Source organism: Manis pentadactyla, chromosome 15 (assembly GCF_030020395.1).
Source record: "Manis pentadactyla isolate mManPen7 chromosome 15, mManPen7.hap1, whole genome shotgun sequence".
NCBI classification, from domain to species: Eukaryota; Metazoa; Chordata; class Mammalia; order Pholidota; family Manidae; genus Manis; species Manis pentadactyla.
In genome coordinates this window covers 68,777,992-68,801,807 of record NC_080033.1, presented here as the reverse complement: position 1 = coordinate 68,801,807, position 23,816 = coordinate 68,777,992, and the positions used below count along the sequence as shown (strand labels likewise).

Sequence of the window (23,816 nt, the reverse complement as noted above, 5' to 3'; positions counted from 1 at the left end):
CAATTTAAGTTCTAATTAACATGAGGAATAATGGCTTATCCAAGGCAATGCAGGTCCTCTGACTTGGAACTTTTGTTTTAAACAAATTTCATCCTGTGGAAAAGCCTGCCAATACTCGCTATTTGACCACTGACCTTAAGGCACATTTACTTGGTGTTTGTCCTTGCAGCTACTGACATAGAGCAAGAGGCATTGTGACAGTGTGGTCTCCTTCCAGCAGGTGCCATCATCTAGAGCAGGCGTCACAAAACTTTCTCTATAATAGGCCAGACAGTAAGTAGTTTCCACTTTGTGGGCCACGTGGTCTCTGCTGCAGCTCAACTTGGCCATGTTAGCATGAAAGCAGCCACGGCGTGTTATGTGGATGGGCGTGGCTGTGTTCCCATAAAACATGATAAACATTGAAATTTGAATTTCATGTAACTTTCATCTTATGAAATATTATCTGTCTTTAGATTTTTTTCAATCATTTGAAAATGTAAAAAATACTTCTTGCTTGTGGGCCATACAAAAACAGGTGGCAGATGTAATGTGGCCTGGGAATCACAGTTTCCAATCCCTGCTCTTTGTGCAAAAGAGGCCTCTGGGAAGCCAGGGGCCCTGCTGCCAGGGATTCCTGATCAGTATGCAACCCCTAGGATGGCAAGTGAATGGTCATGTACAGTCCCTTTCCCCTCCTGTGTCCGTGACAGACATGGCTAATCCATCACAGTGCTCTTTGCCACCAAGCCTGAGCACAGGGCCCTACTTGCTGTGATCAGAGGTGGCAAGTTAATATAAAACCCATTTTCCATCACTTCTCCAAGAAAAAATAGGGCAGAGAGGAGAGAAGCAACATAGAGCTACTTCAAAACAGTAAATCTAGTGGTCTGGCCAACTTTCAGCACTAAATCCAAAGCTGAAATTTGGAAAGGAGACTAGACACTGGAATGTTGGCAAGGGGTGGCCAAGAAGGAAAGGGCAGGCAAATCTGTCCCCAGCATGACTGAGCTGAGAACCCTGACTTCGGACCACATCTTTTTAAACATTTCCTAAATTTACCACCTCTTATGAGGTATAAAGGAGTGGGAGATATCCTTCATGCCTTTGGAATATACCCTATCCTCTGCCCAGAATTCCCAATCCCCTCTATATTTACTTGGCAAACTCTTACTCATCTTGCAAGACCCAGCTTCATGTTACCTCCTCCTTGGAGCCTTCCCCACTCTCCCATGCAAGATTAACTGCTAGTTTCACATTTCATATTTGTTTAGGTGTCCCTCCCCTATTTGTCTTGGATCCTTTAAAGGGCAGAAGCTGTGTTTGATTCATTGTGGTGGCCCCAGGACCTAACACAGCATCTAGCATGTCATATAACAATCACTAAATGAAGTTATGCACCTGCTTAGCCAGAGGCACAACAAAATTGCAGCTCGGAGGGACAGCTGTTTCTCCCAGGAACTTTCTCTGGCTCTGCAGTTTGGGCCAGACTTGCTACTTCCTCTCATCATTGTCCGTGCCATGGGTAGTAGATTGTTGGTTTGTTCTTTTACCAATTCATTCACTCAGCAAGTGTTTGTTGAGAATCTATGATGGGCGGGGCACTGGTTGGTCTGGAAGGCTGGGGATGAAGGACACAGACCTGGTGCCAGAGCTGGACACAGCAGGAAGGAGCAGGTAGAGGCACCAGGCCAGCCTCATGGCGGTGTTCAGGCTTAAGCTTTGGATTTAGGTCTGTGGCATCATGTTGATACTATACAGTATGTTGCCAAAGGCCAGGAAGCACAGCCTGCTTAGTCACATAGAAATATGCCTGGGTGCACCACGAGACTACAGAGTTCAGTGTCCTTTGCAGTTAGGTAGGCCACGCAGCTCCACGTTGCCCACTGAGAGTCGGCAAAGTGATGACTCCTTGGTCCAAGCCTTAATATTTTCTCCCAAGCCTCCCTGTTCTCTGTTCCCCTACCTGCTGGCTGAGAGAAGGATGGCCCACCTCCCGGGACCCGGAGGAGGGAGAACAACAGCAGGAGAGCGGCAGGAGATGGGGGCCTGGCTCCCTGAGCCCGTGTTTAGAGGCGAGCTACCCAGGAGAGCCACTCGACCAGGAACGTGATCCTCGACTGTCGTGTGAGCAAGAAATAAACTTGGGCCATGTTAAGCCACCGCAGTGTGGGAGCTGCTTGTTGCTGCCATTAGCTTGGTCTGACCAATACAGAAACTTGTAGCTGCTGCCAGAGCATCCAGTCCTAACCGTCCATTGTCACCCAGGTGAATGGCAGGATATTCCAGAAGCCGCTGTGGCTGCTCAGGCTGGCTCCCTGTGTCACCAGGACCCAGCACAGAAACCGCGTCACTCACCAATTATGCCAAACGAGAACAGCGTCAGCTGCTTGCCCAGCCTGTCCATGCTTTTTTGCAGAGGAGTTTTAGGTGTCTGAAAGGATGAGGACAATGGGCTTGTTAGATGAGACCCCAGCAGCATCCCCCAGCTTCTGCCTGGCTTTCTTAGATCATGAGCTGAAGGATGATGACACAGGGGTTACACATATATAAGGGTTCACTGACCTCTACACTTAAGATCTGTGCATGTTGTTGTTAAGTTATACCCTGACAAAAAACTTAATACCTGTTTTAAAATAAAAATAACTTTAAAAAAGTGTACTCACCTTTACCACGTCATCCTCATTCCTAAGGAGTGGGCAGGGCAGGTACCACTGACTGAGAGTAACCTCAAACCCCAGCAATAAGAAACCTGAAGCCCTGGCTGGCGCTTACCTCTTCAGCCTGCATCATCTTAAACACCTCTCCGAACTGAGACCTTTCCCCTGTCCCGATCACCACACCCTGTATTCAGGAGAGAGAACCGTGAGATGCAAAGCTGGAAGCCTCCTGGTGCTGGGGCCCAGGGTCCCGGGCTTACCTGCGCCTTCCCACACTGCACCAGGGTCCCCATGAAGATGATGTTGCTCAGGGTGCTGAGGTCCCCCCCGCCCGGCAGTGGGCTGTCTGTCTTACTGCACGGCTCGGCCTCCCCCGTGAGACTGGACTCATCCACCAGCAGGTCTGTGACCTAGGGGACCGGAGAAAAACCATGGTGTCTGCCCTCCCACCCCAGGGTCTGGGGTTAAAAGCACAGAACGTGACCTAGCACCTTAATGTCATTTGCTAATGGACAAAAAATAATGAACATGTTGAAATCAGGGAGTTAAGTATTAGAACACGGCCTGGCACCTGCAGGGGTGGGAAAAGCTTTAGATGTGTGGCTCCTCTCAAAAAAACGTTAAGTCTCATACCTGCTTTTAACATTAAACTTTAATGTAATGTTTAAAAAGAGCTTAGGCAATGACTAATTTAGGACATACCCTTTCAAAGCACCTGTGGCTTTTTCCTAACCCTCCACATCCACCCTCCACACCCCTTACCTTGGAGAGTCCCAAAGAGTTCATGTGGTTTGAACATCACTGAGCCAGGTTCTTCAGTGACAGCCTAAGGTTATGTTAACACCAGAAACACACATGCAGGCACAGATACACACCTACACACTCATGTACTAAAGGAAAAGAGGAGGAAGGTGCTAATATTATCTTTTAATCCTCACACCCTCCCTGAAAGATGCTATTATTTTCTCCATTTAACATCTGGGGAAACCAAGGCATGCTAGGATTAAGGAGCTTGTTCAGTGTCACACAGCTACTTAGTGACAGAACAGAGATTTGACCCAGGGCTCTGGTTCCAGAAACTACACTCGTAACTTTCTTGCAAAACTGACCCCAGACCCAGTAGGTATTGCTCAAGAGGTGAGTCTCCTGTGCCACCAAGAGGTGGCCAGAGCTGTGCCAGATACCACAGAGGATATATAAGGGGTCCAGGGCTGGCTCTGTCCCTAAGACCTCATCATCTAAGTATATAAACCAACTTAGAGAGAAGCTATCTTTCTATAAACTCACAAGAGACAGTTAGATCAGCATTTCGCAAATAGAGGCCTATGAGTTCCCTGTACTTTCAAAAAATTTTAATTCAATAATAATCTTAAAAATATGCACATTGCCATGGTATCCCAGTCCCCAAGATGACAGGGGCTGCCACATGTAATATACCCACCTCCCCATCATCCTTCCTAACAGAATCCCCATGGTGTTGGAAATGGCAACGTGCCCTGTCACACAACCTTATTTCCCAGCCTCCCTTGCAGCTCACTGCATCTCTACCCTCTGGACAATGACAAATAAGAAGTCTCTGATGGTCCTGGAAGGTCTTTGAAGGCAGCTGAGTTGACAGGCCCCCTTTGTCCTCCTTGCCTTCCTTTTTCTTCCTGCCTGGACCTTCGTCATCGTGTCTGGAGCTCCAGAAGCCATCTTACAAGCATTAAAAGGATGACCACACTCTAGGGGGCGCAGAGCGGGGACTGAGAGAAGCCCAGGTACTTTGCTCCAAGATGGAGCTGCCATATTGGCTGTGGACACACCACTTCTGGACTCCTGTTATGTGAGAGAGGAATAAATCCCTTTCCATTTGAGCCCATGAATTTATCTTAATCTATTACCACCAATACAACCGCCCATGGATCTAGAGATTGCATTTGTGTTTTTTATTCTCAGGACATCAAGGGAAAGTCAAATGACCTCACAGAGCAGCTCCAAACCCACAGTAAATGAAAGATTGGGAGAACTGAGTCACCCAGCATCCCAGGTGCTGACCCCATAGACCCCAGGAAGCAGCAATCAGCCCCACATCCCCAAGGCAAACAGAGACTTTGTTTCCAGAAAACAATGTCTAATGGAACATGAAAATAATTTGAGTAAGTTGTACTTACTTTGAAAATTTGGCTTAGGTTTCTATGTCAGGTGTGTGTATCAGTTTGAAGCACAAAGAATCTGTACCTAATTTTATGTTCGTTCACACTTAGGTAGCACTGCAATAAAGATAATAAATCAACACTGGGATGGGAACCCTGACTGAGTAATCCAATGTCCTAATCAGACCCAACCTGCAGCAGAGCGTTGGGAGTGGACACAGCAGGTGGAGGGGCTGGTGCGGGAGCATGAGCTGGAAGAGGAGAGCTCTTGGGGGGTCTGGGCCCCCAAACGGTCCGTTGGAAGAGAAGATATTTGGTGAGTGAATCAGGCAGGTCCCTTAGTGGGGGAAAGAAGGCAAGAACTGGCGGTGGGTGACTTGGAATAACATGCCTGAGCAAAGCAGCTGGAGATGGGGGAAGAAGCAAAGACCAGACGTTTCTTCTCCCAGCACCCGCCAATAGAAAAAGGACAGAAGCCCAGCATGCTGAGTGCTAACACCAATTCACCCTCTTGGGTTCTTGGGAGCGGGCAGGGGAGGGCGCTGTCCCAGGTGCTGAAGTCAAGGCCGGGAGGAGAGGGGCAGTGCCCTTAAGGAGCACCCACCATGGAAGCCCTGAACAAACCAGGACGAGAGGGCACAGGCAGGAAGGCAGATGTGGGCCACCTGGGGACACGTGACTGGAGTCGAGCAGCTGTGGTGGTGTGGCTGGGATTCAGCTGCATCTGGCTAAGAAATCTGGATGTTACCTTATAGGTAATGAGGGACCATTTCAAGTCTTGAGCAGAGAAGTCAGGGACATGGGTGAGATAAGCAAGGCGATATTAGGTATTGGAGGAGGTACGCCTTTGCGTTGGGAAGGGGAAGTCTACAGTTCAAATGAGGCATAGTAAGACTCTCAGTGAGGGGCTGGCAGTGCGCAGGGATGGATGAGTCAAAAAGAGCAAGAATATTGTCAGCAACTGGAATTGACTAGGCGTGTGGGAGCAGGCAGAGGCCACCAAGGGTTAGAGGCGAATCTATTTCACAGAACATTTTAAAAGTCAGCATATTTGACCCTGGTTATATTCGTTAGGCTCTATGTGGGATTGGCAGGAACCTAACAGGTCAAGGCTGAGTAAACACCCCGACCCTCTGAGATAAGACATGAGCCTAAACTGTTGCTCAGGTTTATTTGGCCTATTTTCTGGTTCCAGTCTTTACACTTGTACAAGCCATTTGGGGTGCTGTGACCGCATATCCCAGAGCCTCTTGCATTTCCATTCTGGTTTGCCAGTGGACCCATGAGGGCTAGAGACTTCTTAGAAGTTCTTCTTATTTTTCTTTTTAAATAAAAATCATGCTTGCAGTTGTGATAGTGACTTGGGAACCCTTGGTTTTCCATTTATAAAATGGATGAGTGGGGAGTTAGAACATAATTTTTCCTCTTGCATCTTAAAGAACTCTCACTGTAGGATGTTAACAGCTGCTCTCTGAAGAAAGGGCTCCCTGGAGCGTAAAGTGTGGGATACACGGGTGAAACCCAGAGAACTGGTTTTCTTTACCACAGGACTTCTCAGGGCCTTTACCAGGCAATAAGTGCTGTGACATCCCAGTGGGCTAGTGTGTGTGTCTCGGTGGTGGGCAGGACAGGCACTCTGGGCTGGAAGGTCACCAAGTCTTTTCCTGTCTAACACAGAGCCCTCTAAGCACAGCAAGAACCATGTAAGGAAAACTCATTTAACTTGGGTTTTTGCTATTAAAGAAAGACCAGTTAGGATAATACCTGCTCAACCCAGTTTCTCAATTGGTTGATTCAACAAAACTATAGTGGATGCCTATTAGATGCCCAAAGGAATTGTCAGTCAGATTCTGCGTTACGAACTTTGGAGAAAAGTATTCTCACAGGTAAGATAAATGGAGGGTGAGCTAAACAGGATGGTACCAAATTAGAAAAGAGCAGAAATTCAGAGAAATAATACTGGTTGAGGATATAATAATAAACATTTGTTGAGTGTTTGAATTCTCCCATCAAACAGCCACAACTATCTCATGGAAAAGACACTGCTCTGATCTTCATTTATAGATGAAACTGAGGACCCAAGAGCTTCAGAAACCTGCCCAAGACCAAAGGCTAGACTGCGTCAAAGACGGACTCTAGGTAGGGAGGTGGGGAGGCCAGGCTGTGAAGAGTCAGAGGGCAGAGCTCAGTCTTCATACAGGTGGAGCTGGGAGCCACTGTAGGTTCCAGGGTGGTACAGGCTGGCTACACGGAGCCTGGGAAGGGCCCCTGGGAGGGCTGCGTGGGATGGGTCAGGCAGGGCAGATTCTGGCTGAAGGGCAGCAGCAGTTGCCCGGGTAAGGGATCTCTCACAGGGAGAACCGCTGTTGATCAGCAATATGTTACATGAGGAAACATACCTCGGCCAGGTGATCAAGGTCAATACCTACAGTGATTAGTCATGGTGAGAGCAGGCGCCTCGATGTGATGGATGAGAAGGGCACTGTACCTCTGGGGTCTTCCTCCCCAAAGCCCCCAACCCCAGTCTGATCTATGGCCAGGCATTCTTCTGGGCCCTGGGAATCCAGCAGCAAATGAGACAAACTCCCCACCTCCATGGAGCTTGTCCCACAGCCTGAGGAGGCAGTGGGGCTGCCGATAAAAGTGAAGACAAAGGAACACGGGTCAGGGAGCGCTTAGCAGAGGAGTCAGGGAGGAGGTCACAGTGAGCAGAGGCCTCAGGAATGAGGAGGGCCAAGTCACGCTGGTGGGGCGTGGGTTCCAGGGCCAGAAGCTGCCCTACTACGTGGCAGTCCCCTCCATGGAGATGCACTGCAGGCAGATGGAAACAGAAACAGTAACATGTTTGGCACCAAGGTCAGGACTAGGCATGCAGCTTGGGCCTCCTCTGCCTAGAGCAGCTGATTTGCATCTATTCCAGGTTAGCTCAAAAGCCACTGTCTCCAGGCAGCCCTCTGTGACTGCAGGGAGCCATTAGGTCTGTCCTGACGGGGAATCCAGAATTCCCCAGGCTTCTCCATCACGCCCCACAGCAGTCTCGGAAGTCACCCGTCATGCGTGAATATGGGTTGTCTGACACTCTGGGCTGTAAACCCATAAGCACAGGGACCGGGTCTGTTTTCTCCAACACAGTTCCTGGCACACTGTAGGTGCTTACGCAAGATTTGTTGAATGAATGAGTAAAAGGAATACGGGGAAGCTCTGAGGCAGGAAGGAGGGGAGGAGGCTTCCAGGAGGGCCTTGAGTGTGGTGGGCTGAGGAACGGTCCCCCACCCAACCCCCCAGACGGTGGTGTCCTGACCCCTGCAAGCTGTGAATGTTACCAGACACGGCAACAGGGAGTTTGCAGATCTGATTAAATTAGGACCTTGAGGTGGGGACAGGATCCTGAATGATCTAGGCAGGCCCTAAATGGCATCACAGGAGGAGGGGCAGAGACGTGTCTGAGTCAGAGGAAGATGGCTAAGCAGTGGTTGGTGGTTGGGGCCAGGAGTCCAGGAATGCAGACGTCTCCAGAAGCGGGAAAGGTTGGGGGACGGACTCGCCCCTGGAGCTGCGTCCTGCCAACACCTTGATTTTTTCAACCCTGTGAAATTGATTTTGACTCTGGCCTCCAGAACTGTGCGGTAACACACTGATTTTGCTTTAAGCCAGCTCATATGCAGCGGTTTGTTAGAGCATAGGAACCCAATGGCGAGGACACCCACAGGGTGAGCTGGAGGCAGGAGTGGGGTGGGGGGGAACAGGAGTCTCAGTGTGTGCTGAAGGGTGTGGTCTCTGCAGCCCGGGGCAACTCGAACTCCCTTCCCCTCCACTTACAGCGTGTGACCACAGGTGGGCTGCATGATCTCTCCAGGCCTGCGTCTCATTTGCAAAATGAGAAACAAGAGAGGAGGCCCATTCTCTCAGGGTTGTGGAGAGATGACCGGGAGGCAGTGTTTATACAGGGGTTCACTCAGACCTGACTTTACATACGCATACCTATGCATCAGTTCTCTTCATCAAAATACAGGGAGGTGGGGATTAAGGGGAGTGTGTGGCTCAAGAAGGAACAAAGCTGGTTGTGGGGGGGGGGTGCTTCTGGGGACCACCGTGTCCAGTGGGGGGCAGGGGGCTGAGCGGCCAAGCATAGAGTCAGGGCATTGAACCCACATAATGCCCGTGGCTCCCAAGGAACAACCTGCTACTTCCTGCTCAGGTGTAGACAAAGGGTCTTCCACACCTGGCCGGCCTTCTGCTTCCAAGATAAGCCTTTCTTGGACCCCTGACAGGTCCCATTCAAGTCCGTGTCCACTTCAGGTAATGGGAGGGAAAAGAGAGAGCTGGGGTCCTGCTCAAAGGCTGTGTCAGCTCAGCCTTTTAACGAGGCCTTGACCTTTAACTGTGGGAAGAGAAAATGTCTGTGACCACCCCCCAAAACACTATGCAAAAGGGATCAGTATTCGGGTTATTTTTAAAACTTTCTCGAACCTACTGTTTCCTCAGTCTAAACAGTTCTAAAATATATAGTGAAGCTCTCCTGAGTCCCAGAGCTTAATGGCTGATAAAAACACTCCACTGTGAATAAACAAAGCTATTGATTGTTCAACGGAGTTGTGAAATATCTGAAAGGAAATCGGTGGTGTTCAAAGCTGGTAGCACTGCAAAATCCCTTTGTGGTGCTAATGGCCAGGTACAATTTAGATTAACATAAGCAGGCAGGAAGAAACCAGCTAAGGAAGTTGGAGAGTTATTTGCAGGTTAAAAAATTGTTTCATAGAACGGTTGTCGTGATTGGTAATGATAATATAATCGGTTGCTAACACTCAGTGGCTGCTTAGAAAGCCAGGGGCAGGGCGGTGTGCAAGGCTATGTGTCCCTCAGGCCCCTGCCTAGGCTACTTCAAAGGTGGGCTAGAATGTGTCCCCAGGCCCCAGGTGCAGCTCCCGGCCGCTGCCCTCTCCATCCCTCCCTCCAGGCCCGTCTTGTAACAGCATGCTATTGATGCTAGGGTTCTTGAGACCGTGTCCAGAAATTTAAAAAAATCAGGCTTAATCCTTTATCGCTATAAGCTTTGAACAATTCTTAAGCATTCTTGGAAGCAGTCATAAATGGATTATTCCTATCAACAAATCCCTCTGAACTTGATTTAACCTATTCTCATGAATTCAGGATTATCTCAGAGAGCCTCAGGTATTGTTCTGAAGCTGTGACGTCCTGACACCCACAAAGTGGGGAAACAGCTCACTGCACACCCAATGTCCCTAAATCCCACTATACTATAAGAGCTTGTGCTATCTCCCACCTTGTCACTGGTCCTGTCTCCCTCCTCACTGGCAAGCAGTTCGATATCCCTTCTCTCTGACATCAGTGTGGCTGTTTCTAGAAGCAAGTCTTGCCTCAGCCCTCATCTCCCCCTCCCCCTGGTTTAATTTGCCACTGTAGTCTGCTGTAAACTAGAAAATAACACAACCAAGATTTGTGAGGCTAAATGTAAAATGAGAATAACTTATGAAATACAATTGGAGGGGCGTTACAATTAAAATTAACTTCTAACTTTGTGACCTGTTTGGGCACATGAACGTGTGTGCACTCACTCATGTGTATGTGTGTATGTGTACGAATGTGAGCGAGGATACCCACCTGCAATATGCTAAGTGTCTGCACAGCCCCCCCACAAGGGCTCAGGAGGACCCCTCACCTCAGTGAGACGGATGTCTGCAGGGACGCGGTCTCCGGTCGAGAGAGAGACGATGTCCCCAGGGACCAGGTCGCGTGCCAGCAGGTGCTGGAGTTTCCCTTCCCGCATGCTGCATTTGAAATGTAGAGGGCAAAATCACCCTGTTGGCATCCCACTCCATGCACTTCCATGAATCTGAGCAAAGCTTATAGAAAATACTTTCTCTTTCAGTCATAGACCAACCCCTGTGCCTGTATGGTTTTATTCTTAAAATTCACATATCCTAAAAGACTTTTGGGAAAGTGGGAAGCTTCTGGGAGACCCCAGGTCTCCTCTGAGAAGTGGGGCAACTAGACTACTGTTTATCCTGCTTGGAAACAAGGCTGGCCACACGGCCTCTGGAAGCTTCTGTAGGTCTCTGTCAGTGGTTCAAAAGCTTCCTTAAGGAGCCAGTAACTAGCAATGCTTCTGTCCTCAGAGAAGACACCCTTCTGGTGGGCAGAGCCCGTCTCAAGAGCTCAGCCGGCAGAGCTGAGAGGAGCATCTTGAATGCCCTACCAGTCCAGGACCTTCTTTCTCGTGGGGTGGGGACCCTCCGCAGGGCCATCTGCCCTTAGACAATGGACATGCTTCTCTGCACAGGCTCCAGCTGAAGTCCCACCATGTGTCACCCCTCATCTGGCTGCTTCAGAGGCCTCCCAGCTGGACTCCTGCCTCCCCTCTGGCCTTCTTCAGTTTATCCCATGCATGGTGGCCAGGGAGCCCTTAAAACACAGAAGTCACATCACAGCTCTCCCCTGCTCCACACCCTCCCCCTCCGCAGCTTTCTGACGACCTTGGAACCAAACCCAAAGGCCCTGCTAAGGACACGCCGCCCCCTGCCCACTGCTGCTCCCACCTCACATCATCCAGCCCTTGAACACACCCTGCTCTTAGCCTCAAGATCTTTGCCAACCTTGAATGCTGAACACACATTCCACTCCTCCTTGTTAAAAGGATTTGGTCTTGTTCAGATATCCACCAGTCTCCCAGAGCTATCTGCTCTGGGGAGTGGGTCCCGACTAGCTGAGACCATTAGTGTGATCCCATCCCCTGCCCACAATATGCTTAGGCACAGGCATGTTCTGTAACACTGGCCTTTGAGATGTGAGTGGACATTTGCTGGGGGTTCATGAGAACGGTTTCCTCACTCTGTAAACACACACACACTTTTGGGCCTTGTCTGGCTGTGATGCCTGGAGCTATGGCAGCCACTTTGGGACCATGAAGGAGCCAGCCACAGAACAAAGCCAACAAGCAGACGATGGCAGAGTAAGGAAATAAAAGGACCAGGTCCTCAGAGCCATCTTGAACTAACCCCACTGTCCCCACACGTCATATCCATTGCCACAGGACAACACAACTTCCTTAGGGATTGTGCAGCTGACTTTCCTGTTACCTATTGCCAAGAGCACCTCTCAGATGTATACCCGCTATTCCCTCAGCTCTTCCCAGGGCTCACTTCTCCTATTTCTCAGGTCTCAGCTTAAATGCCACATCAGGGCAGCCTGATCACCCGCAATTTACAGTTCCTCCCACCACTCCCCCAGTCATGACTTCATCTCCGTGAGCTTGTTGTTTGTTTTGGTTCTTGTGTGGCTTTGGTTTGGGGGAGGGGATCTTTTTGGCTTTCATGCAGCTGATGCTTCCCAAAGTGACCTGTTTCTTTGCTTTGTTATCTGCCTCCCCAGTAGGAATGTGAGCTGTCCAAAGCCAAGGACTTCCCATGTTGTTCACTGGTATGACCCTAGCACTACTTCTCCCGGCACACAGTAGGTGCTCAATAAATATTTAATGACTGCACAAAGGATGGGGGTATTGCAGGAAGGGGCTGCACAGCAGGCATGTCTTCCAATCTATAGAGACGTCTCAGAGACTCGGTCACTTAGGCTGTCTGTCTCCAATGCTCCTTCAGTTCTACCAGGCTGCCTGCCACTGTTGTTTCTGAAGATAAACTGTCTTTTATAGGTGACTTCCAGGTACATCAATAATGCATACCATTCACCTGAAAGGCCACGACTTGATATTTCAACTTAAGATCAGACCATCAATCCACATACATCATTTATGTTTCTGTTTGTCCCTAGGATGATGTTACACCACACGTCCAGATTTCTGACAGTCTTGTGTTTGGTGATCAGGCCCAGACACTTTCACTGCTCCCAGGGAACCTTCTAGAATCGACTCACACTCTCTCATGCTTCCACATCATCCTCTTTTTGTTTCTGTTTTACTATTTGTTGTTCTCTGCCATGTATCACACACACATATCCCCTTGCTTGCTTATTCCTTGGGAAGGAGGACTCCATCTCGCTAGATCTTCCTGTCTCCTGGCCCTGAGGCTCAGGTGTGCCATATGATATCCAAGAATGTCTGATGGTTCCTCCCCAAAATACATCCTTCAGAAAATAGAGGGTTGCTGTATGTTAAAGTCTTTACAAAACAGCTCAGGATCAGGGATGCTTCCAACCACTTTTTTCTGAGCAACAATGTAATGTGGGAAGACACGACTGTGAAACAAGTAGGGCTGAGGAGACGGCCCAGGCCTTCGGAGAACAGCATGTGGATTGCCAGCATGCTGCAATCAAGTCGAGGAAAATCCAGGCCTAAAGCACTTCCTCTCTGCATCTGCCAGGTTCCCTAACCAACAGCGGTGGCCCTTGCCCATGCTCTGAGCCTGAGCTCTCCAGTCAGGTGGCTGCTGGTCCCAGGTGGCTACTTAAATTCAAGTCGAATAAAGCAAAGAGGGCAATTCCTCAGCCACCCGTATGTGCAGTCCTGTCCGGAGGGATGCTGGACTGGGCAGCTCAGATTAAAGAACACCCAGAAGGCTCTACTGCCCAGCACCACACTAAGCAGAAATGCCCAGGACGTGTGTATGGCAGACATTTCTGTTTCTCTTTCCTTCTTTAAACATCTTTGGCGAGGGCTGTGTGACAGCAGATGGCAACATTGAAATGTCCAGGCAGGAGAGAGGCTGCTGAGCCAACACGGGAGTCCATGCACGGGACATTCCACCTGCAGCCTAGGGTGCTGAGGCTCAGCTTGGGAAGCCCACCTCCCCACCTCTCCTGGGTCCACCCTTCGAGAATTCAGTGAATGCTCTGAACACTCTGTTCTCCCACAGGGTTTTACACAGTCGGTTGGAGGTTCCAGGGGCTGCCCTCTTCCCCAAGCCATTCTGTGGCACACTGCTTAGACACTCATGATGGAGGTGAGGCTCAGAGAGGCCAAACAACACACCCTAGGACACACAGTAATCTGTGGGCAGGGCAGAGGCCAGGTGTTCTAGTTTCCGCAAGACATGGTTCTCCTGTATCATGCTACAAGGGGTACAAATTTTGCCAACTTTTTGCCAAACTCATAAGACCCCCAGCTCCTCCAGGGAGGAGACCTCTGACTCACCAGTTGCATTCGGGAGGAACCAGCTTGGTCAGCTCTTCCAGGGATTTCTCCGACCTGTACTCCTGGCAGGAAGCACATCAAACATGCTGTTCAAGGTGGGAACTGCCCAGAGCTCCCATCATGCCCGGTCACCCTGGCCAGGACCTCAGGAAACAGATACGCACCTGGATGAAGGCGACGGTGACCACGATCAGCACGGCCTAGGGAGCAAACGGGAGACGCGTTAACACCCAGCCGCCCGGCCAGAAAGCGAATGAGCCCACGCAAGGCAGGGGAGGACATTGGCCTTCAAAATACATTTCCTTTGTTCTTGCCAAATGAGTGCACTGTGCAGAAATGTAGAAAACAGGCAAGCCAAAAAAAAAAAAGAAAAGAAAAGGCAGAAAATCACCCCAAATTCCAATACTCAGAGTTTCACAGTTTGGGGTATCCTTGTAGGTTTTTCTTCACAGACACACTTTAAAAGAGTATCCTAAACTACGGACATAAAGTGCCTCATCACTCAACACATATTGAAAACACTGTCCCACGCGAGAAGGTACGGGTCTAGATGCGAACTTCTCAGCAGAGGCAGGAAATTCCGATGTGTAGAATGAGTCTGTTTATTTTAAAAGGGTATTTGTCAGACAGAAGGAAGCAGGAATGACAGTCCTCAAAAGGTGCTTAGGAGAAGCCGGACATGAAAGGGCATTCCATTTACAGCCATGATTCTATTTACATGAAATGTGCAGAAGGGTCACATTCATAAGACAGAAAGCAGATCGGCGGTTGCCAGGGCTGGGGGTGGACTGCTCAATGGGCCTGGGGTTCCCTTTGAGGGCCATGAATATAGACAAGAGGTGGTAGGTGCACAACATTGTGAATGTGCTTGATGCCCCTGAATTGCACACTTTAATTTTTTAGTCATGTGATTTTCACCTAATTAAAAAAAATTATTTTGAAGGTGCTCAGTGGTAATCTCTGGGTAAGGGATTCGGGGCCATTGCTCTTCGTACTGCACACACAGCCAGGACGGGGCACGTCCATCCCAGGGCTCAGGGGAAAGGCGGTCACTGAAACGTGGCTCCCAACAGCCCAGGACTAGAAGCCACCTGGTGTCCACCCGGAGAGCCACAGTCCAGTAAGCCAGGACGCTGTGTGGAGGGCAGAGAAGCCTGGGGATTCGCTTTCCTTTCTTTCTGCCGTGTTTTCTATTTCTTTCCTCTATGCCAAACTCTTCTTTCCTTACTAAAATAAGCAGGGTGCACACCCCAGCAGCAGTGGGGCCCCAGTGGCCGGGAGGCCTACACTCACCGTGGCGATACTGATGGCGTCCTCGTACTCCTGTGTGAGGACGCTCACCAAGGCAGAGGCCAGGAGCAGCAGAATCAGGGGGTTCTTAAACTGAAAAGGGAAAGCAGAGAGGCAGGGTCTTTTCTGGCCTCTCACAGTTTGGGCTGCATCCCCATCACCCAAGGGTTCTCCTCAACCTGAAACCCTACCGCTGCCAGTTCAGGACACCGGCCTCCCCGGGGTCAGCCGGCACTGTCCCCATCAGGACTCCAGCACTGGCCCTGCCTCTGGTCGGTGGACTGCCCTCACCTGCCGCATCTCCATGGCTCCGGGTGAGGACCTATCCCCTCGGTGGGAGGCCAACCCCGGTCCGGCAGGGCCAAGGGACCCCTCTTGCCGCACCACACAGGCCTGCCTGCTCCTGTAACTGCCCTTGGGGCGCCTGTGAGGTCCCTCCTGAGAATCGGCCCAAAAGGATTTTTACCTCGTTGTTTTATGTATCTGCTCCCTCATTTCACAGATACATTATATAATGGCTCGTGTTACAGACAATTGAAAGGAAGCATAAACATAAACACAGAAGAACAGGACCAGAGAGAACAGACAGTGATCGGGATCAAGGTGAGCCTCTACATTTTAAGCAAGTCCTGGTTATTTAAAATAAGGCTGCGCGGGTGGCCCAGAGCTTTCCAGGGGCCAAGGGCAGAGGGAAGTGTGATTCATGCTGCTCCCGAGAGCTGCTCCTCCTGCTCCTTGGTGCACCGAGTGATCTGCAGCCCCTCACCCGCACCCCAGAATCACTGGGTTCTGTGTTCTCTGAACAAGGCCAGGGAGCTTTGCGGTCAGCTCCCCAGCAGCCCCGAGTTAGCCTCAACACCTGTTTTGAAACCTCAAGACTGAGCCACTGGAAGGCATTGCAGCTTCTTAGCCATGATTGTATCCAGTTACTTATTTTCATCCTTCTAGAATGTAACCTTCTCAAGGACACAGCCGGCGCCTGTCCTGGGGGTACCCAGTCCTCCCAGGACCCAGAACAGGGTCTGACCACATGGGATGGCAGGTGAGAGCTCAGGGACCTACAGAATTCCAGCCCTGCTGCATCCACTGTGACCTGAGAAACCTCAGGCAGGCTGCTGACGTTCCCAGGTCCCTGCTTTCTCTTGGCTGATGTGAGGATGAAATGTGATAATGTGAGGAAAGTGACCTGCCTCGTGGCTGGCACATAGCAGGTGCTGAGTAGGACACAGGCTGGTCACACAGGCACTTGGTATCAATATCAGTTAGAGGGAGGGACGTGGCTGCCAAGCACTAGAGAACAGCCCCTCTCTCAGGGCTCCTGACCCAACTCTGGCCCTCAGGAAAGCTCCCCATTGACCCTTCCTGGGAGAGGCCGTGGCGATGGTACCTTCAAAAAGAACCACACCTCAAAGCCTACCGGGGCAGCCTACTGCAGAGCTTCCCACCAAAACTTGAAACCTGCATCAGAGTTCCTGAGATGGGCCTTATTCACTTAGCTACATGCTTCTCCCTAAGGGTAGTGTCTTCAGTACATAAATAAACCATTCGCTAATTTTGCAGACCTTGTAAACTATTCTAGGGGCATGAATTCACAGATGAGAAAAAGGGCTTACTTACATGGATACCAGTTTAAGGGACCCATAACCCAAAAGCAAAGGGTGGGCTTGTTCAGACCCTGATTTGAACAAATCAACTCTAAATAGAGTCCTTGAGGCATGTGGGGAAACTGGACCTGAGTCAGGCATCAGGGTAATTGTGTGGTTGTTATGGTTTAAAAATAAGACAAGAAGAAAAATGTCCTCTCACGGCAGAGATGCACACCAAAGTATACGGTACTATGATTTAGTGTTTAGACTTTAAGAAGCTTTAGAGAAAAAGCAGGGGCAGGGTTCAAATGTGTCAAAATGAGTTGATAATTATCGAAGCTGACAATGGATATGCAGGGGTCAATATATTATTTTCTTGTGTGTAATTTTGCAATTTTCCCTAGTAAGAGATTTAAAAAAGGTTTTGGCCAGAGGAGTCCCAATTGTTCTGAGAGCATCTGGAAGTGCTGGGGCAGGTGGGGGTAGGGCAGGAGCTGCCCAGTGTCCTGGGGCTGGACACAGAGCTGCCCGGCAGAGCTCACAGCCAAGGCCAGACACTCACCACCTGGAGGCAGACACACCCTTTGGGAAACATGGAGGATGAAGCGCCAAAGCAAAGGGAAACTTGGGCTGGGGGAGCCCAGCTGGGAGCGTGCGAGCATCCCAGGGCTGCCAGAATGGACGGCCAAGTTGGGGGTCTTAAAGCAGCACGGACTCCTCCCCTCACAGATCCAGGGCCAGAGTCCAAAGTCAAGGCGCCCACAGGGCCGGGCTCCCGCCGGAGCTCCAGGGATGGTCTGGCCTGCCTCTTCCAGCTTCTGGTGCTCACCCGCCATCCCTGGCCTTCCCCAGCAGGTGGATGCATCGTGCCAGCCTCTCCCCTGCTGTCAGATGGTCTCTTCCTCTGTGTGGGCCTCTGAGTCTCTGCCCCTCCTCGTATAAGGACACCAGTCATTGCATCCAGGGTCACCCTAATCCAGTACAACCTCATCTTAATCAATCACACCTAAGATCCCACTTCCAAATGAGATCATACCCTGAGGCTCCACGTGGACGTGAATTCTGGGGGACATTATTCAACCTAGTCCTGAAAGGAAAACTCCTCCGTCCAGTGGAGTTAAGAATAGGATTTTATATCTTCCCTGAGCCCAGCACAGACTCCCCACTCCCCATGCGCTTGGATAGAAGTGAGGAGTGGGGAGAGATGGATGAACATGTGCAAACCCCCAGAACGCGCCAGACACTGGGCGCCTTAATGCTCCAGGCCACCTTCTGAGGCCACCGTCCTCGCGTGCACCAGGCCTCTCCTGCCTCAGGGCCTTTGCGCTTGTTGCTCCTGCACCCAGATCCTCACTCCACTCAGGTCTCTGCTCAGACATCGCCTCCTCTGGAAGCCGGCTGAGTGCCTCCCCTGACAAGCCAGGCCCAGACAGCTGCCCTGCTGTCCCTCCCTGCCTCCCCATCCTGACTCCTTTTCCCCACTCACTCACTGTGTCACCAGTGGAGCTCTGTGTCTGTGCCCCGAAGGTAGGAATTTGGTTTGGCCATTGCTCAATGCATAGTGCCAAGACCAGGAGCATAAAAGGCATTTATCCAAAATGAATGAATGGATGAATGAATGGTTGAATGAATGAACAAATGAAGCAGCGAGTGCCCATTTCAAGGTGGGGACATCCAAGGCTTGGTGGGGCTGGAACTCCTACACAAGGTCACGCGGCAGAGCAGGGATCAGCACCAGGTCTGTCCTGCCCCAGGCATGGGACGTCCTGCCCAGGCCTCTTCCGTGGTGCCGCCTGGCTCCCTGCCCTCCCCTGTCACAGGCCTGGCCGGGCAGCGCCCTCCCTCCCTGCAGCCGCACACACCTAGGGCTCTGGGAACAGTGGCCCTGTTTCTGGTTAAGGGGCCTGTCCAGCCAAGGGCTCAGGTCGGCTCAGGGGAATGTATGGAAAATTGAGGCTCGAAGGTCAATAACTTGCACAAAGTCACAAGTTTGGGAAGCGGAGTTTGAGTCCTGGAAGCCTGATGTTAATTTACTTTTGCCTCGTGATTCAGGGGCAACACGTCTTGGGTAATGCTGAGGTACATGTCCTAACAGTGATCCTCCTGAGACAGAGAGGGGGCCGGCTCCTTGTCACTGCGGGAGACACGAATCGCAACAGAATCACACCAGCTGGCACATAGCAGCTACCCAACAAACAAAGAATTCTCAAGTGTGCACAGACTTGGTAATTATCGAAGCTGACAATGAATATGCGGGGATCAAAATATTATTTTCTTATGCATAATTTTGCAATTTTCCCTAGTAAGAGATTTTAAAAAGGTTTTGGCCATTTTCTGGACTCATCAAGGATGGAGAAACATGGCCACCAGGAGCCGCCTTCCCGTGCTGCAAGGATTCCCACAGCAAGATTCCTGAACCGACCAGCTAAGGCAACTAAGCAAGTACCCTGCTCTTAGAAATGTCAATTTCACTTTTGGAAAGGCCCGGCTGGAGTCTGCAGCAGAGCCCTTGGTGCGGGGTTTGAATAGGGCAGGGGCAGGAAGGAAGCCTGCAGGGGACCTGGGTGGCAGGTCCCAGTGGAAACAGCAGCCAGGACAGAAGAGGCTGAGGCCCAGCTGCAGAGAGAGACTGGCTTCGGCAGACTGTGTGTCAGCCTCCTTCCCCGAACTCAAGCTTCCAGGAACTTCCACCACCTCCTTCTGCACAGGGATTCCAGGAAGCTTCTGGCCTGACCGGAGTCACCTTTGCCAGAAGCCAATTTTAGTGCCAAAATGCGTCAGTGAATGACATCTGTAGTGCCCTGAGACCCTACCTCTGAGCAGGTGGGGACAGGAGGGCGGTGGAGGCTGTGGATGCTACAAAGAGGGCGGCGATTGGTCCCTGAACTGAATAATCAGGAAGATTTAAGTGCTGAGCCAACAGGAAAGTGGCTAAAGCCTGGGGCAGGCTTGGAACCAAAAAACAGGAGGACTTGTCAGGATGGGAGAGGGGAAACTGAGGCAGTCTGAATGCCTCCAGGCCCCTGGGACAGTTCTGCCTGTTAACTGGGGATTTCTGAACTGGTACTGGGTGTGTGGTGGGGGTGTTGACCCTGTGCTGGAACCTGCAGCCGAGCCTAATTCAGGTTTTTCTTTCCTCTTCTCAGTGGCTTCCAGGTCTGACTCTTGGCCATCCATTCAGCACCATCCCAGCACCACAGGCATCGCCTGGCTCCACGTGCCAGCACTGCCCATCTGAGTGACTTTGGCTACTGTTGCCAGATAAACTACTGGACTCCTAGTGACATTTGAATTTCAGATAAACAAGGAACATTCTTTTTAGAATAAGTAGGTTCCATGCAACATTTGAGACATACTTATACTAAGAAATGGTTCTTCATTTATCTGAACATCTTGAACTTCATCTACCTTAAGTTCAAATTTGAAGGGCACTTTGTATCTTCATTTGCTAAATCTGGCAACCCTACACAATGTGGGGAAATATTCCATCTTCTCTGTACCTCAACTTCCTCCTCTCAAAATGGAGATGAGGAGGAAGATTAAGTAAATTAATGCTCACTTATTTGCTTACTCAGCACGTTGCCCGGCATGTGGAAAATCCACATGTATGCAACAATGATTATTCATGACCATGGCTGCCTGGGGGGTTAGGAATGACTCCTGGCCATCGGTCCTGCTGGCTAAAAGCAGCCTGAATGAGGGGGCCCTTTATCTTTGTAGTACAGCCACTCCACACCCCAGGACTGGTCCAAGGACACCTTAGATCAATATTTAAAGAAGGAATGGCTGCCCCTCCCTCTCTGGCTTACCGTAGTTAATACAAGGAATGACACCTACAATCCTACCTGATCGAGATATTTCTTCCACACGGGTTCAGTGTTGTCAGCGACAAACTCATTCCAGCCGTGGACCAGTCTGCGCTGTGTCACTGAGAACTCGGACAGGCCGGTCTGTAAGTCCACCTGGAGGGAGATGGCCAAGTACAGGCTCAGCAATGGGCCAGTGAGGACCGGGGAGCCCAGCTCGCCGAATTCCCACTCCAGAAGCCAGCCACGTCAGGATGCACGAGGAAAATAAACCGTCCACAAGGAGAGGGGCTCGTTCAAAGGCCCTGAGCAAATAGGGGCAGAGAGAGAAGGAAAACCCACAGCCTAGCTCTCTCTCTGAATTAGATCACTCTTCTTCCCTTGGACTTCCCTTGGACTTCTTCCCTTGGAAAAAACAACCCTGGGCCTTAATCTCAACAAGTGGAATTGCCGTAGGGAATTCCAGAAATGCAGAAACACACACATTTATTCTTTAAAAGTATCGGCCTAGGGAATACGAAATGGCGCAGCCGCTGTAGAAAACACACGGAGATTTCTCCAAAAAATTCAAAACAGAAGTGCCACAGGACCCAGCAGTTCCATTTCCGGGGACACACATGAAAACAAGTGGAGAAGGGGGATTCGGGCAGCCCGGTTCAGAGCAGCATTCTGCTCAACAGCCAGAAGGGAAGCAGCCCCGCGTCCGGCGGCAGGGGAAAGAGCCAGTCACAGAAAGACAGACGCTGTGTGACTCCACCTACACGCGGGACCCAGAGCGGCCAGAATCCTAGAAGTGAACAGCAGAAGGGTGGCTGCGGGGGGCTGGGGGCCGGGGATGGGGAGTTAGGGCTTAATGGGGACAGAGCGTCAGTTCTGCAGGACGAAGGGTTCTGGGGATGGATGGCGGTGGTAGCTGCACGACAACGTGAACACTCAGCTCCGAGGAATGAACGGCACACTCAAAATGATTAAGAGGATAAATTTCATACTGTGCATTTTAGCACAATTAAAAATTTTTAAAAAACACAGAACAAACACCTGTCTCTAGAAGCAGTAGTAGGGAAAATTATGATTCCATACATACACTGTGTCAGATAACAATTTCAAGCTCTTTACGCAGACACTAAATATAGCTAGTTTGCATCAATAATTAGGTAGGGGAACTTGGTCGTTCTGTTTGCAGCAAAGACATCCTTGTTTTTAAAAAGGTCAGTGTGTGGCGGAGGTGACAGGGAAAGCTGAATTGACTTCTAGGCTCTCTTGAATAGAGAAAGAAAACCGTGGGCATTTTGTACGTAGGGGAAAATGTCAGGCAAAGAAAAAATATTTCCTTCCCTCCAAATACCCACCAGCAGTACTTGAATTTAAACAGACTTTTGAATGATTCTCAAGAAAAGATTGGCAGGAAATGCTGACTTCCACCCTCCTCGAATTGTGGCCCGTCCCCTTTAATGGGTGGGTTGAATTTGCTCTCCCAGGTGTGGTGGGTTATGAGTGAATGGACACACTTCTGTTGTGTTTTCTCGGTTTTCTAAGAAAGTAAAAAAACATGAAGCAAGCCACGTCCTTCAGCCTGAGGAGCGCATGGCAGACAGAGCGGGGACCTTGGTTCCTGAGCTGCCTTGGACTGGCCAGGAACTCAAATTCATCTGGGAAACCTGTGGGAATTCAGTTCCGGTGGTAGGCAACGAACGGCATGGATTACGGAAGAGGAAGGGTGTGAACTGGGGCTGGTTAAAGGTTTGAGCTTTGATGTCGAAACACCTGGATTGAACTCGCTGTGCCTTGTCCCTGGGCTGAACTCCCTTGTAACTGTGTGGGTTCCTGTGTTCTGTGTCTCGGGAGGAAAAGCCTTGTAACAGAGAGCATTTGGGGGCCTGGGGAATGTCCCCTGTTAGGGCCCCAGGCCTGGGGAATGTCCTCTGTTAGGGCCCCAGGGGGAATGTCCTCTGTTAGGGCCCCAGCCCCTATGACAGTGGCAACATTCTACCTGGGAAATCGGCATGGTTCAACATCAGTCACATTTTCTAATGATGATATAAATGTTTGAGAGCCCAGGATCTAAGGCTGTTTTCAGGACTTTGGATTGCTTTCTTTTAAATCTAAAAACCTCACCACAACTGGCATCAAATGCAAAGTCAATTCTTACGTAAAACGCCTCAGCCAAATCCTCCCTGTGGCATTTGCTGGCTTCCTTGGGTGGCAGCGCTACCACTGTTTTCTCCTTTTCAATGGCTTTCAGGTCCCCTTGTTCACCGCCCTGTGAAAAAAGCCAGAATGCTATTAAGCAAATGAAAGGTTTGTGCTGGTGCATCTTTTTAAAGTATAACCTACATACAGAAAGTGCACATCTTAAGTGTACAGCTTGAATTCTCACAAGCTGACCCCCATAAACAGCCTCCAAATCAGGAGACAGACATTACCAGCCCCAAAGCAACCTCATGCTACTCACCCACCTAAAGAGCAGCTCCAATCATTCTGTCACTGCAGGTTAGTTTTGCCAGGGTTTGAATTCTATATAAACGGTAACACGCAATACATACTCTTGTGTCTGGTTTCTTTCACTTAATGTTGTTAGTGAGATTCATGCTTGACGTTGAGTGTAGCAGTGGTTTGCCCATTTTATTGGCTGTATAATATTCCCTGGAATGAGTATATCATGATTTATCCATTCTACTGTTCATGGATAGTTGGGTTGTTCCCAGTTATTGGATATTATGGATACATCTGTTGTTTAAGCAAACTTGTTTAACAGAATTGGAATGCACAAAGCTGACAGAGCAGGACAACAATTTGCCACGAATAAAAATAAAAAAATAGAAAAAGGGCCTGTCCTTAGAAATGATAATAGCTAAAATCATTATATCATACATACATTGTGCCAGATACAATTTCAAGCTCTTTACACTAACTAACATTATATTTGGACCCTTGAACCTTGATTTCTGGGATTCTGAGTCAAGTATGAGCTAGTCTGTAGAAAGCTCATTTCCTGAGGACAACAGGTACTATCCCAGTCTGTTCTAGGAGTCGTTGGCAATGGCCCAAGTAAAAGCGGGGCCAGCCGAGTTCTTGGGGTCTGGCAGGCCTGGGAAGAAGCCATACGAAACACCCCTGAAGGGCATGGGAGGACATATACAACAGACACCTCAGAATCAGGACAATGCTGAGTATCTTTGCAAAATTATTCCTGGTACTCCGATACCCAGGACATGATAATCATCACTTCCTCTTCCAGCAGGTTGTCGGGTGCCAGG

The 23,816-nt window shown here is 50.0% G+C and overlaps 1 protein-coding gene across 2 annotated transcripts in view; it reads right to left on the bottom strand.

Annotated features, from left to right (window-relative positions):
* ATP2C2 (ATPase secretory pathway Ca2+ transporting 2) overlaps positions 1-23,816 on the bottom strand; it is a 71,976-nt gene that overhangs the window by 32,171 nt on the left and 15,989 nt on the right. For both annotated transcript variants that reach the window (XM_057493264.1, XM_036909395.2), the window contains exons 2-10: positions 22,709-22,819; positions 20,599-20,715; positions 15,171-15,260; positions 14,042-14,077; positions 13,878-13,939; positions 10,455-10,563; positions 2,900-3,049; positions 2,755-2,823; positions 2,338-2,413 (exon numbers count right to left, since the gene is read on the bottom strand). In XM_057493264.1, the coding sequence (XP_057349247.1) occupies positions 2,338-2,413; positions 2,755-2,823; positions 2,900-3,049; positions 10,455-10,563; positions 13,878-13,939; positions 14,042-14,077; positions 15,171-15,260; positions 20,599-20,715; positions 22,709-22,819 (820 nt within the window). The remainder of the gene's footprint in view (positions 1-2,337; positions 2,414-2,754; positions 2,824-2,899; positions 3,050-10,454; positions 10,564-13,877; positions 13,940-14,041; positions 14,078-15,170; positions 15,261-20,598; positions 20,716-22,708; positions 22,820-23,816) is intronic.